A 14,763-nucleotide genomic window follows, 5' to 3' on the forward strand; every position below is an offset into this window, starting at 1 on the left:
ATCCTCAGAAAAAGAACCAAGCTTTGATACCACTTGTTGGACGCAGAAGGATTGTAGTGAATGGAATTAATGACGTGATATAAAGTAATGAAGATCGCAACAAGAAACGAGATTTAAAAGTAAAGAAATTAACAAAGAGAGTTAATTGCAAAAGCACGACGTTTTATTAATCGGCAATATGGAGAGAAATAAAAAAAACTCAGAAATTCTTGTTTAAACAAAACTGAAATAGAATGCCACTATTTATAGGTACATGTCATAGCATAAAATGGAAATAATGGGAAATATCGAAATAATATATTTCCATAAAAATCACATGAAATATAAGGAAACAATTTATCTCAAAAAAAAAAAAAAATCCACCCTAATTTAGGTCACAAACCCAACAATCTCCACTTTGACTCAAATTCTGGTGCAATAAATGAAACTTTAAGATTTCAAATCCATCGGCATCGAAATAGCCAATCTCCTCAACATAGTAACAAAAACTTTCCAAACCAAACCAAACCATCGTCCTCTGCAAAGCGTCCACAAACGACACTTGAACCCAAATCTTAGGTTCTCAAAATTCCACCGAGAAATTACTGTTGATCAAACAAGGTTAAAGTACACCCTCAAACAGAAATCATACCACATGTTGGATCAGAAGGCGAATTGCTAGAATTGTCGCCTTCAACGTCCCCGAAAACATCCCAAACATTATTGACACCACGATACCTATGCTCCATAAGTCTAACCCTAACAAATGAACACAATATATCCGCTGAAATTGGTGGCAAATAGGAATCCACTAATGCTCTCCCTAGCAGTATTCTTAACCAACTCAGAGTTCCCCACGAGAGGTACTGTACCAAATTGTATATCCATTATGGTACTGAACTTGTCTCGATGTCTCTTAACTGATTTTGCACTTGTCTGCAAGATGTATAACTAAGACTTCTTCCGTCCCTCCAATACAATCAGACACTCGTTCGGACATTCAAAACTCTACCTCCACAGAGAATTTATACCCTTTTGCATCTAGAGTACTAAGTGAGATGAGATTCCTTTTTAGGTCTGAAAGATGTCGAACCTGATCAATTATTTTGACTGTCACATCCAGCAACCTTAGTCTGACTCGATCGATTCTAGCAATACAGAAAGACTCGTTCCCTATCACAACTTTACCTTGATGAACATCCTCATATGTCTAAAATAAATTTCGATTGGAACACATATGATGCGAACATGCTAATCAAGAATCCACTTCTTGTCAGGCTTAGATTCCATGTCAGATACCACGGTCAACATCACTTCTTCGTCATTTGAAAAATCCTCAACTGTATTTGTTTCGTCTGAAGTCAAAGGTTGCGCTCTACGATTTGCAGCTAAATCACCTTTAGCTGCAACTTATCACAATCATTTCTAATGTGTCCCTTATGTCTGCAGTAGAACCAAAACAAATTGTTGTTATTCTTCATTCTGTCCCTCCGTCAACCACCATGAGATAAAGAGCTTCCTCACCCTCGATGTAGCTCCAACCAAATGCTTTAACTCCTCGTTTGAGTGCAAAATATCATAGCTATCGTCTATAGTTAAAGTATCCCGACTATACAAAATGGTGTCTTGAAATGATGCATAAGAGCCAGACAGTGAATATAATAGGATCAAGGCAAGATCCTCTTCATCGTACTTAACCTCCAACATTTCCGAATTTGTAACAATTTCCTTGAACATGACAAGATAGTCTTCCAACGACCCTCCTTCTGCCATACTATAGGAATACAGCTTCTGCTTTAAAACCAGTTTACTGGTAAGACTTTTGGTCACATATAACTGTTTCAGTTTCAACCACAAAGCAGCTGTTGTTTTCTCCTTCAAGACATCCTGCATAATACTGTTGGATAGATGAAGATGAATCAACGATAAAGCCTTCTGACCCCTCCGTTGTTTCTCCTCCATTTCCAATTAGCTGGCATCTTCTCAAAATCCAACACCACATCATCCAAATTCAATTGCCCCCAAAATAGCTCTCGTCTTTTCTTGATCCAATTGTGGAATATCATACTACAAAGCAGATATCTCTGAAAAAACTCAACCAATCCTGAGAAGAAAAACCAAGCTTTGATACCACTTGTTGGACCCGGAAGAATTGTAATGAATCAGATTAATGATGCGATATGAAGTAATGAAGATCTCAATGAAGATTTAAAAGTAAAGAAATTAACAAAGAAAATTAATCGCAGAAGCACGACGTTTTATTATTCGACAATATGTAGAGAAATATAAGAACTCGACAATTATTGCATGAACAAAATTGAAAGAGAAGACCATTATTTATAGGTATATGGAATAGTATAAAGATGTAAATAATATGGAATAAAGAAATAACATATTTTCATAAAAATCACGTGAAATATAAGGAAAAAAAAATTTTCACATGAAAATAAGGAAATAATTTATTTCCAAAAAAATCCACCCTAATTTGGATCACAAACCCAACAATTATGTCCCCTCAAGATTAGGTAGAGACCGGAGTTGAATCTTGAATTTGACTTCAAAACACATGAGCAAAACGTAAAGCACCGTTTTGAACTTGATCCAGAATGAAATGATAAATGGCAACATGCTTCATTCTTGAATGGAAGATCGAGGGGTTGGAACATTATTGATTGGCACCATTGTTATCACAATAAGTCATAGGACATGAGGGTATTGCCAATATCAGATAAAAGATAGGAATCCCAATTGAGTTTGACAACGGTATTGGCAATAGCACGATATTTAGTCTTAGTTGAGGATTGGATGATAATTCTGTACTTTTTAGAACTCCACGATACTGGATTCCAATCAAGATAAATGACATAGGCACCTGTGCAGAAAAAAATCATCTTCGTCGCCAACCCATTCGCATGAAAGAAGGCAAGTAAACTAAGAAAGAAATCACGGTATAGCTGCAACCCATCATGAAGAGTGCCAAACAAGTATTGTAAGAGTTGCTTCACACATGTCTAATGGTCAATGGTTAGGTGATACATATATTGTGACTTGTGAGAGTTTATTGATAGCAAAAGCAATGACGGGTTGTGTGATTAAGATATATTGAAGACTTTCAACTATAGTATGATACTCATAAAAATCTGAAAAGGAAGAGCCTAAGGTCAGCGTAAGAGGTGGACTAGTTGGAAAAAGGAGTGAGAACTAGGTTTGCGTCTTGCATGTGGGTTTGGGCGAGAATGTCACGGATGTAGTGTCGTTGAGATAGGGGCAGATCCATCACCTGACGATCGCCCGTGTTGGATCTGTTGAGAAAAAAGGTTAATGAAATTTTTTTGTTATATATATATATATCTTCCTTTTAATTTCTAAAAAGGTAAAAAATAACTAAAATATTAAAGAATAATTGTACTGACATTCAACAACAAGGAATGAACCTCATATGGCAGAGAGGTTACTTTACATGTTAGAGGTATGGGGATCAATTCCATGTACTCCCACTTTTTTGTTTAATTTTTTAATACAGTAAATAATGACTAAACAATTATATATTATTAATTTTTATTTTTGAAGTAATTTCTTTTAAAAATTTATTGACTCAAATTATTACTTCATAATTTATATACTTTTAATATTGGATTTTATCAATTTATTTTATAAAATTTAAATTTGGACAATTTATGCATTCTTTTATTCTTTTAAGAGTTCGAAAAACATTTTTTTTCTTTTGAGATTAAAAATTATTCCAATTCTAAAAGTCATTACTTTTAAAATTTTGCATAACCTTCGCCTAAGCTTGGAGCTTGTTTTTACCATTTAATCATGCTTATGTATAAATTTCATCCTAACTGGCTTAAGTTCGTTAAAAATTTGAAACTTGATCATGCATGTATGATTGCAAAATGTATTTTTTTCTCATTGTTTTGAGTTGTATTTGATTATATTTTTAAATGTGTATGACTTTTATGTTTTAGTGCATTTATACATTGATTGAAAAATTTTAAATATTATTTAATTAAATATTAATAAACAATTTTACTATTGCAGCCATCAAGGGTTAGCAGCCGCCTGCACTGACTCAATATCTTGGATCCGCCATCGGCTACACGCATTTATTAGGAACAACTTCAACACCTAAAAAGTGATTTAGTAAGTCGATAACCTAAGAGAGAACCATTGAGCAAGAACAACCAAAAATTTATTGACCATATCGCATGTAAGGATTAAGCCCTCATCTGGCCCCATTAGATTAATTTTTATTTTTATTTCTCTTATTTTTAACCACACAATCTTTCATAAAATAAAATTACACGTAAATCGAAAACTTTTCTTCTTTTCAACCACCCATTCCCCAAAAAAAATTTAATTCACCCATTAAAATTTGAAATAATAAGGACCAAACGGGGCTAAATCATCAACATAGACGAGGAGATACATAATGTGAGCAGTATCATTAAGAGAGAAGAATCAGCATGGGATTTCTTAAATTCGGGATGAAATAAAAGGTACGAAGCTCATGATAACACTCTCGAGGGGTTTATTTAAGGCCATAAATGGCTTTGTGGAATTTCCATACATAAGATGAATTGTCTGAATCAACAGAACTCGACTAACTGCTATACTAAGAACAATACGATGATAGTTAGATCAATAACATGACTGAATGTTCATGGTAATCAATGCTAGGACGTTGACGTAAGTCCTTGGCTACCAAGCGAGCTTTAAACACGTGAATAGAGCTATCCAATTTATATTTAGTTAGAAAAATCCATTTACAACCAACAAGAATTTGGTTGGAATTAGATGGAACTAACTCCAATGTTCCATTTCGTATTAGAGCATCATACTCTTCAGTTATAGCTCGATGCCAATTGACATCTTTTAGAGCTTGAAAATTGTTTTTGGCCCTATCGTGAGTAGATAAATGAGATTTTATGGGTGGATCAAGAGGAGTAGGTGACGGTTGGGTATTGTTGGGAGAGGATTGAATGAAGGTGGAGGTAAAGCTATCAAGAAGGAGATATTATGGGGAGAATGCTTGGAAAACTATAACTTTAGATGGTGTGAGGAGTGGCCGCAACTTAGATGGCAAGATTACTCAGAGTGGTTGAGAAAACCAAGTGGTGATGGCTTGCGATAGAGGGCAAGGGGCTTGATGCGATAGATAAGTGAAGGGATCACAAACTCGACAAACTTTACATGGCAAGACATGGCGAGCGATAGAGATTTTGGATGTTGAAGGATCAACACCGTAATAAGCACTTTGAGTTAAAGAGTAGCCAAGGAAGGCACAAGTTTAAGAGCGTGATTGAAGCTTGTGAGATCTATATGATCATAGCTAGAGGTAACATAGACAACCAAAAATTTATAGTTTGGCTTAATTAGGAGCAATTTTAAATATTCTTTCATATGGTGAGGAGTGTTGCAATGTCGGTGTTGGCATGTTAAGTAAGAAGCAGTAGCAAAAGTGTGAGACCAATAAGTAGAGAGAAGCTAGGCATGAAATAATAATGCTAAACCGATTTCAACAATGTGAAGGTGTCATCTCTCAACGAGACCATTATGTTCGAGGATATAGCGTGGTGTGGTTAAATGGGATATAGCATTAATTGATAGAAAATGAGAAAGAAAGATGTATTCGCCACGAATGTTCGAATATAAAGTCTTTATATGGCTGTCAAAATACTTTTCCACAATAACTTTAAATCAAATAAAGACATCTGTCACATTGGATTTTTGTTTGATAGGATAAAACCATATATATCGTGTATAATGATGGATAAAAATAACATAGTACTTAAAGCTATCATGTTATACTAATGGCCGCTTCAACACATTAAATAATGAATAATGCTATTTGCAATTACTCACCATTACAGTTGTCCTATGTGGCATACATGTAACAGTTAGTGATTTGATATATAAAGCAATAAAAAAACTACCACATTAATACATGAAATCACAAATCGTTATGTAGAATGCTACGTAAAACGATTATCGCAGTGAGCGACCATAAATAACATTACTCTTAGATAATATAGTTTCAAGTATGTGAGGTGAGACTTGTGTTGAGTGAGAAAAAGTTAACTTATGATTTTTATTACTAACAATTTTCTTTTAACAAGCTGCATGATCATCTCATTTGAAAATTCCCTCTTATCCCAAATTATGCCCATTTAATCTCAAATCCTACTCAATCACTTCCCAAATTTTTTAAGTCCTCTATCTAATTCATATATAATCCTTCTTTCACAAAGTTTAGGTAAAAATCCAATTTTATACTCCTTTAACTATTTTGGTTATCTATCATCTTTTACTAACTTAACTATTATACGGTTCGGAAAAATTCTCCGTAAATAGTGTTTGAAAAGTCCGATTACCAGCCTTGAGCATGAGATCATTTTCTGAGTAATGTTATCTATCATTGATAAATATCTTTATTAGTTTAGGTGACAGTGAGTTACCTCTTGATTCATTGTCCAATGAAGGTGTGATGCATTTTAATATATTGAACTATAAATCGGGGCTCCAGTGCAACGTAAACTTATGATGATTTCTACTAATTTTCATTATTGAGTAACATCAACACTAAGATAAAATTATTATCTAATTGTCTTTCGTTGTAAAAATCTAGATTGATATTGAACACTAGTTATAATATACAGCATTGGTCTCTTGCTGGCTGAACTGCAGTGATACGATGTCTAGAAATTCGAAATTTCAGTATGTAAAAATGGTTAATCCATGATTTTATTTTTTTTAAATTCTTAATTTTCCCAGGTCTCTACGTTCTTTAAATTGTCGGCATTCCCATTCTATTATCTTTTAATATTTTTATAAAATAAATTTAAAACACCGACAATGTACATAAACAAGCGTGAGATGTTCCCCGACAGTCCAAAGGATATATTATTACCGGTCCAAACAACCCGATTATCTCAATCATATTTTTTGATTTATTACTTTTATTTGTTCCAAAATGATATTTTAAATTGAAATGAGAAATCAAAATAATGATCTATTATATATTTAATGATTCTTTGTCATATTGTTCACTGTAAAATTTCTAGCCGTTAAATGGATGCATAATGACAAACGAAATTCAAATTAAAGTCAGTTTCCATTTATTAGGGTAATTACCTTTTAATGTCATTATGCAAAATGTCTTACATTTCATTTTTTGACATTTTCACCCTTAGTTTCACCTTTTATCGTGCGGAATGTCCTTTTCATTAATTTTTCCAATAAAAAGACGATTTTACCAACAAAAGGAAAAGAAATGAAAGGATAAAAAATTAATTGCAACAATAGTCTCAAATTTCTAAAAAAAATACAAATTAATCACAAATATATAATTAAAAATAAAAATAAAAAATAAAAAAATCTTTCATCTTCTTCCTCCATCTTCTTCCTTATCACCATGGGAGCTTGCTGCTAAAACGAAGATTTACATTACCGAATTAATGAGTTAAAATTCATAAAATATAAAATGCTAGCTGATTTTGTTTTATTAAGTCTATTAGCATGTCAAACGAAATCAAATTATCAACTCAATTAACATCATCAGCTAAAAAAATTTCTCAAGTGTTCGTAGAATTCAACTTATTTACATACACATTGTATCCAAAACCCACAATGTTCTTTTTTACAGATCAGACACAAGAAACAGTTTTAATTAATAAAAATCATAAAAAATCTCACAATCAATTCAAACATTAGATTCAATCAAATATTAACATAATTCCGTGGATTCAAAGGAAAAACCAAAAAAGGGTACCCCAGGTTCTTGATCTGGCATTTGAGATGATGGGGAGTCTGAAAAAAAAATCTTAAAAGTGTTTCCGAGACTCTCTCTTTTATTGCATGCATTTTTTTGGGTTCTAATTTTTGTATGAACAAATTCTGAATGAAAGAAAGATGAAATCCAAAATCTACCCAGATTTAGAATTTTGCAGACGTATACATGTGTCGTGTAGGTATAATTGTACCGGAGAGGGAAAAAAGTTGATGTGGAAAAGTGGAGAGGAGGAAAGGGAGATACAGATGTGAAAGAGCATCGACAATTTTTTCATTATAGAAAAAGTTTCTCGTTTAGTAGCAAGCTCCCATGGTACAACAGGAAGAAGATGAATGATTTTTGTTTTGTTTTTGTTTTTTTTTTTAACTTTTGATTTTTAATTATATATTTGTGATTAATTTGTAATTTTTTTTAAATTTTTGGACTATTGTTGCAATTATTCATTTCATTTCTTTTTATTTTAGTTGAATAGGAGGGTAGAATTGTATTTTTATTGGAAAAATAGATGAAAATTACGTTTTTGCACAATGAAAGGTGAAAATAGGGGTGAAAATGCCAAAAAATGAAAGATAATGACATTTTACACAATGATATTGAAAGATAAGTATGTTTTGTGTTGTTTATCCCTATTAATCATATAAAACTTGTCAATCTTGTGACCAGCAGTTACCTGTTTTTATCTATACTTTTTAAATGCTACGCATAGAATATTTAATAGTTAAATGGGTACATAAGGACAAGTAAAATTCAAAGTCAATTCTATTTTTCTATCTATTGAATGAAAATCATCAATCTTGTGATCGAGCATCGATCTATTTTATTTATGCTTTTGAATGCTATGTGTAGAAAGGATCTAACCGCCAAATGAGTAAATAAAGACAAGTAAAACTTAAAATAAAGTCAATTTCTATCTATTGAATGAAAACTGTCAATGTTCTGATTAAGCAGTCAATATATTCTATTTGAATTATGTTAACGACAAACAAAATTCATATTCAAGTTAATTCTATTTATTGAATGAAAATCATCAAGCAATCATCTACTTTTATCTATACTTTTTGAATGCTATGCAGAGAATATCTAACCACTAAATAGGTAAATAACGGAAAACAAAATTCAAATTCAAGTCAATTTCTATCTATTTAATGAAAATCGTCACTCTCGAAATCAAGCAGTCACCTGTTTTTATTTATACTTTCTGAATGCTATGCGGAGAACATCTAACCACTAAACAGGTAAATAATGACAAATGAAATTCAAAGTCAAATTAATTTCTATTTATTGAATAAAAGTTGTCAATTTTATGATCAAGCAGTCACCTGTTTTCATTTATATTTTTTGAATTATATTTCAATATTTATCCCTTAAACGGGTAAATAACTATAAATAAAATCCATATTCAAGTTAATTTCTATTTATTGAATGAAAACCATCAATCTCATGATTAAGCAGTCACTTATTTTTGTTTACACTTTTTGAATTCTGTTTTTTTATTTTTTCCCCTCTTCTTAACTTTTCCAAACAATTTCAAATAAGAGATGACATGCAAAGCATGTGAGTCTCCAGAGTTCACGATTTCTATCATTGATGATGACTCACTTGTACTTGAAAAAAATTATCTGGGACCAGACTCATGTGTTATAATTGGCAAAGTTTGGGGACTTTAACTGCAAAATTACACTGCTTTGGTTCCACAATCAGTAGTCAGTCCTTTTATTGGCTCTATAAATTCCCAACAAAGTGCTCTATTTATTCCCTGCTAACTTCCATACTTAAAAAGAAACAAGAAAATTTCTCTACAAAATCTTCACTTGCAAGTCCCCAAAGCTTCAAACAATGGCCATTTGGGTTCTTTTTCATCTTTTTCTCTGCCTTGTATTAGGGCAAACAAATGCAAATTTAGAAGGTGAGAGAGTATATTAAGATCTGTTTGTTTTCTTTATGATTAGCAGTTGTTTTGAAATTATTTTTTGGTTAACAGGGAATGCTCTTTTCCAACTGAGGATAGAAGTTGATGACCCAGAAAATGTTCTACAGAGCTGGGATCCGACCCTGGTGGATCCATGTACTTGGTTTCATGTCACTTGTGATGCTCAAAACCGGGTCACCAGACTGTAAGTATTATCTTCTTGCTTATAAACGAATTCGGAAATATAACGATTCTAATTGTTCTATTTTTTGCAGTGACCTGGGAAATGCTAAGCTATCGGGAAAACTAGTTCCTGATTTGGGGAAGTTAGAGCATCTTCAATATTTGTGAGTACAGATTCTTTCCATGCTTCAGAATCAGAGATTGAAAAACCAAGAAACGATTAATGGCTTAACCCCACTGGATGGGCCAAGCTACTTGTACATACTGGTTTATGGATTTACAGATGGAGTGCTGAGCTAGTAAGATTTCACGCCATTTTGGACAAAAATGGAAAATTTAAAAAAATAAAAAAGTTAAACCAGCCAACAAAATCTTGCCATCTCAGCACTTGTAATCCCATCCGTTAAAAAATTCTGTACAAGTAGCATTGTGAATCAAGAACGTTAAAAAGTGAATTTAAGAGGGGTCCAGTTCAGTTTTTTTTGCTGGCACATAATGGCACTTTTAATATAGTTGGTGTTGCTGTTCAGGGAATTATACATGAACAGCTTTGTGGGTCCAATTCCTGCTGAACTAGGAAAATTGAAGAATCTTGTAAGCCTGGATCTTTACCAAAATAATCTCACAGGTTCCATCCCTCCATCTCTGGCCAACCTCTCCAAACTCAGAATCTTGTAAGTACTCGAACAGATTCGATTTTTTAACCTCTTAATACCAGATCAGACACTGTCTAGTACTATTTAATCTACCTTATCAGCAGTTTTTGCCGATTTTTAGGCGTCTGAATAACAACAGGCTGACAGGAAGAATACCGAGGGAACTTAGCAAGCTTGGAAAACTAAAGAAGCTGTAAGTACTCAATTTAAAATAAGCCAAGAATTTTTAACAAAGAAAACACTTTTTCTTTGGTCAGGTTTAGAAACAAATTAATTAACCTGTTCTTCACATGCAGAGATGTGTCCAATAATGATTTGTGTGGTACAATTCCAACAACCGGCTCCTTTTCTAAGTTCACTGAGAACAGGTAATTGAATGAAACTAAAATCTCGTACAGTCTACGGTTTAATATGATCTAATGCTGTGTATCAAACATGTTATTCTTTAATGTAAGAAGTGATTGATTATTTGTTGTCTGATTGCAGTTTTAAGAATAACTCAAGATTAGAAGGGCCTGAGCTGATGGGCTTTGTGAGATATGATGTTGGAGGCTGCAACTGAAGCTGCACACCAGTAGTGATTCTAATGAGGGATTTGGGCCTTTGATGGGCTTTATGAATTTGGTGATCCTCTTTCTATTTTCCCAGTCATATGTACTGTCGATATGCAATCAAAACTAAACCCTACAAAAAAATGCACTTCAATATTTTTGCTGGGTTTTTGTCGACAAACTATTAATATTTTTTTGGACCAATTACGAACTGAAAGAATGTTTAATAGCAGTGTTCTAAAAAACGTAATGCGTAGTGATGCATGGAGGCCAAGCTTCAGTCAGTACGGGCATAAGTGAGGCTTAGGCGTAAAAAGACGTAAAAAGAATTTTTTTTTATTTTAGTATTATTTTAAAATTTTAATCAATTTCAAAATTATTTAATAATACATACAAATTATAGTACCAAATGCAATTTTAAGTGTTTAACAAAATAAATATATTTTCAAACAATAAACAATATATATTATAATAGTGTTAATTGAAATATTTGGAGACTTTCTAATTTTTATTAATAAGTAAAAGTTAGGAAAATAATTAATTAACTTAATAAAATATAAATAACTATTTATATAATAGTTCAATACACTGCAGTCAAACCAAATGTACAATGCATTACAACCAAACCAAAGGTATAATGTACTACAATCAAATCAAAGGAATTCATATTCCACATCGAAAGTTTACAGCAAAATCCCTAGAGAAGTGTAAAAGTTATTGGTCTAAAAATTGAAAAATTTATAATTATTACTTTTTGGGCCTTTTAATTCAATTGGCTTAAAAGTTGAAAACTTCATATAGTGTAAAAAAATAATAATGCTGCACTCCAAGCTGAGCCAGGGCGTGCTTTAAAGTAGTCAACAGTTTCGTTGACCGTTGAATTAGCACATAGGTCAAAAACGCCATGCCTCGTGGTGCTACCATCTTGACGCGACATTTAGAATACTATTTAATAGACAATATTAAAGAAAAAAATGTACAAAGCTTCGTAACACAAGATTCAAGATTGATTAAGTTGATTGTTTCCGTTGGGATGGATCCACAGCATAATACAGACCACAAGCTTAATTAAACTGAGATCTCAATGGTCTTAACCTCACACTTCTTCACTTGTTCCTTATGCACAGCCACACTAAGCACAACATTCTCCATGCTGGCCTTAACCTGATTGGTCTTGGCATTTTTTGGCATATATTAAAGTCACCAGATCTAGCATAGGGTACGTACTTGGATTGAAGATATTTCTTTATGAATTTGGTCAAGTGATCGTTTTTCATTATGCTAAGCGGAAACTCACCACTAACAACAAACATCACAATACCTTCACTCGTTGCTTCTTGTGAATGAACCCAACTAGTAAGACCAGAACTAGAACTTCCACCACCAGAAAATAAAATTGGAGTTGAGATTAATTCATGTCCAAATTTTCGTGTTTGACTATGTATTTTTGTTGTACATGTTTAGATCGATGATTCGTGCAGATAATCTTTCTTTGTAGTATTTACATTGTGCTTTTCTGCGGCATTCCGTTTAATGCACTTGTGACAACTAGTTTGAATTGTTACCACCACTTATAGTTTGTTTTATTTGATCTTTGTTTATTGCTTGAACTATTGTTCGTGTTTCATCTTTTTCAGTGTCATCTAAATCAATTGAATTTGTTCTCCCATGTCTATGATCATCGTGACCTAGTGGCAGGGCGAGAGTGCACCAAACATTTCGTTGAAGTCATTAAACCCAACAATCTGCTGTAATCCACTTGGAACTGAAATAGCATATGGAGGAAAAAGGTCAAATTGAACAGAAATAACTCAAACAAGTAAATTCATTGATAATAAAATCCAGGGTTGCACAGTAGAAGAGTTAATTGCTAATCTAAAGATTGCAAAAGTCATATTGTAGAATATTGAAATGGTAGATTTAGAGAACAATGAAATGGGGGATATTTATATGAACAAAAATTCCTTAAAAAAGAATATTAGGCCCATGAGTTGAGCAAGGCTCATTTCGTGAAATTGTTTTGCTGATTTAGAGATGGCAACAGTTCGATTCAGGGTCGGTTCGATCAAAATCATCACCGAACCATCAATTTTTTTGCCATACCATAACCGCACCATAATCATGAAAGTCGGTTCGGTTCGGTTCGGGTCGTTAATAACTACGAAAATAAATTATTTTTAATTGGTCCATCCGTCGAATAAAAAGAAAAATGTATGAAAAAAGTCAATGAAAACAAAAACATGATACTAAGTCAATGTAGCAAACAACATCTCAAATGAAAATGCAAAAAATATCTTAATTCTCAAAGACAAAATCCAAATTTAACAAACAATATTCAATAACTCAAAAACCTTCAACCTCAATTCATATTCAATTTTCATTCTTCCCCACAACTCTTACTAGCATACGTCAAAACTCAAAGTTGATTCGTATATAGTATATGAAAAATGTAAGTAGAATAATAAATCAATAATCCATATTGTTCTTAACTAAAGATTTAAACAAAAACAATGTACCTCTTCGTCAACATCCTCGTCACCAAACTTTGGTTTCTGTAATTAAAGAATTCAATTTCTTGTTTATGTGTTGTTTAAGCCAAAAGTCATCAAAGAGGAGAGAAATTAAAGTCATTTATCTCTAAAGCAACTACCAATTGTAAAAAACTGAAAATTCTGGATATACTTTGACCAAATCTTGGGCGAAATTCACAACAAATTCAAATAAACAAATACAAATTATCAAAAGAGAAGATGAGAAGCTCACCAGTGGCAGAGGCCTGAAGGTCGAAGAAAAAGAAAATAATGCAAACGGGCGGAGGCGGACAAGACGACAGTCGGCACTCGGCAGACCCAGAAGGCAGGAGCTGAGATTCCAATTTTCCAATAAAACGTTTGTGCCTTTGTGTTAGACTGTTAGGGTTTATGGTTGGATACTTGGGTTTAAATTTAATTTGTTAATGGCCTAGAAATTTTGAGCCAAAGAAATTAAGTAATTAATATAGAAAAAATCAAAAAATTATGGAAAGCCTAATAATTATTAATTTATTATTTTTTCTAATGGTTAATTGGTTCGGTTTAGGGCGATGGCGTAAATACCATACCCGTCCCGCACCGAACCGATTTATTAAAATCAAATACCATAGCCGCCCCATTGCACCATCGGTTCGATTTTTTTCGCCCCATTCGGTTGGGTTAACAGCGATTTTCGATTTTGACTATTCGAATTGCCATCCCTATGCTGATTGGTTCAACTCTTAATTAATCCCTATACAAGCTTGAGTGGTTCATGGATCGAATTTAGAAGAGCCAAGCCTGTGAGCAGGTGAGCAGTTTTATCCGTTTACAATCCCTAGGTGGATATATGCTTAGGATTTTGCGCTTTGTACATCATACCCTTTACATTATTGTTGACATTGCCTTTGTCTTTCACATGGTAAATTGTCAAACTTGATGTACATCAAGCATGAATGATATGTTTATCGAAAGAATATGATGATTCTAGTGCTTTATGTAATTTCTATTATAATTGGGTTACAGTCGTTGTTGCTGGTTGTATAATGTTAGCACATTATGATTCATGTTTATAGGAAGAATATGATGGTTCTATTGGGCCGTGGATTCTTAAAGGTTATTAGTACGAATAACGTTATTTAGCATCGAAAGTTTTTAACATCACTTTAAGTGCTAGTGA

At 33.0% G+C, this 14,763-nt stretch overlaps 1 protein-coding gene across 1 annotated transcript; it reads left to right on the top strand.

The window, feature by feature from the left end:
* Positions 1-9,516: 9,516 nt before the first annotated feature.
* Positions 9,517-11,254, top strand: LOC111373310 (leucine-rich repeat protein 1-like). Its single transcript, XM_022995821.1, has 7 exons — positions 9,517-9,680; positions 9,756-9,888; positions 9,959-10,030; positions 10,397-10,540; positions 10,644-10,715; positions 10,819-10,890; positions 11,009-11,254. Exons 1-7 carry the CDS (start codon positions 9,611-9,613, stop codon positions 11,082-11,084), a joined length of 639 nt encoding a protein of 212 aa, XP_022851589.1. The 5' UTR covers positions 9,517-9,610; the 3' UTR covers positions 11,085-11,254.
* The last annotated feature ends 3,509 nt before the right edge of the window (positions 11,255-14,763 follow it).

Source organism: Olea europaea, unplaced genomic scaffold (assembly GCF_002742605.1).
Source record: "Olea europaea var. sylvestris unplaced genomic scaffold, O_europaea_v1 scaffold1110, whole genome shotgun sequence".
Classification (NCBI taxonomy): domain Eukaryota; kingdom Viridiplantae; phylum Streptophyta; class Magnoliopsida; order Lamiales; family Oleaceae; genus Olea; species Olea europaea.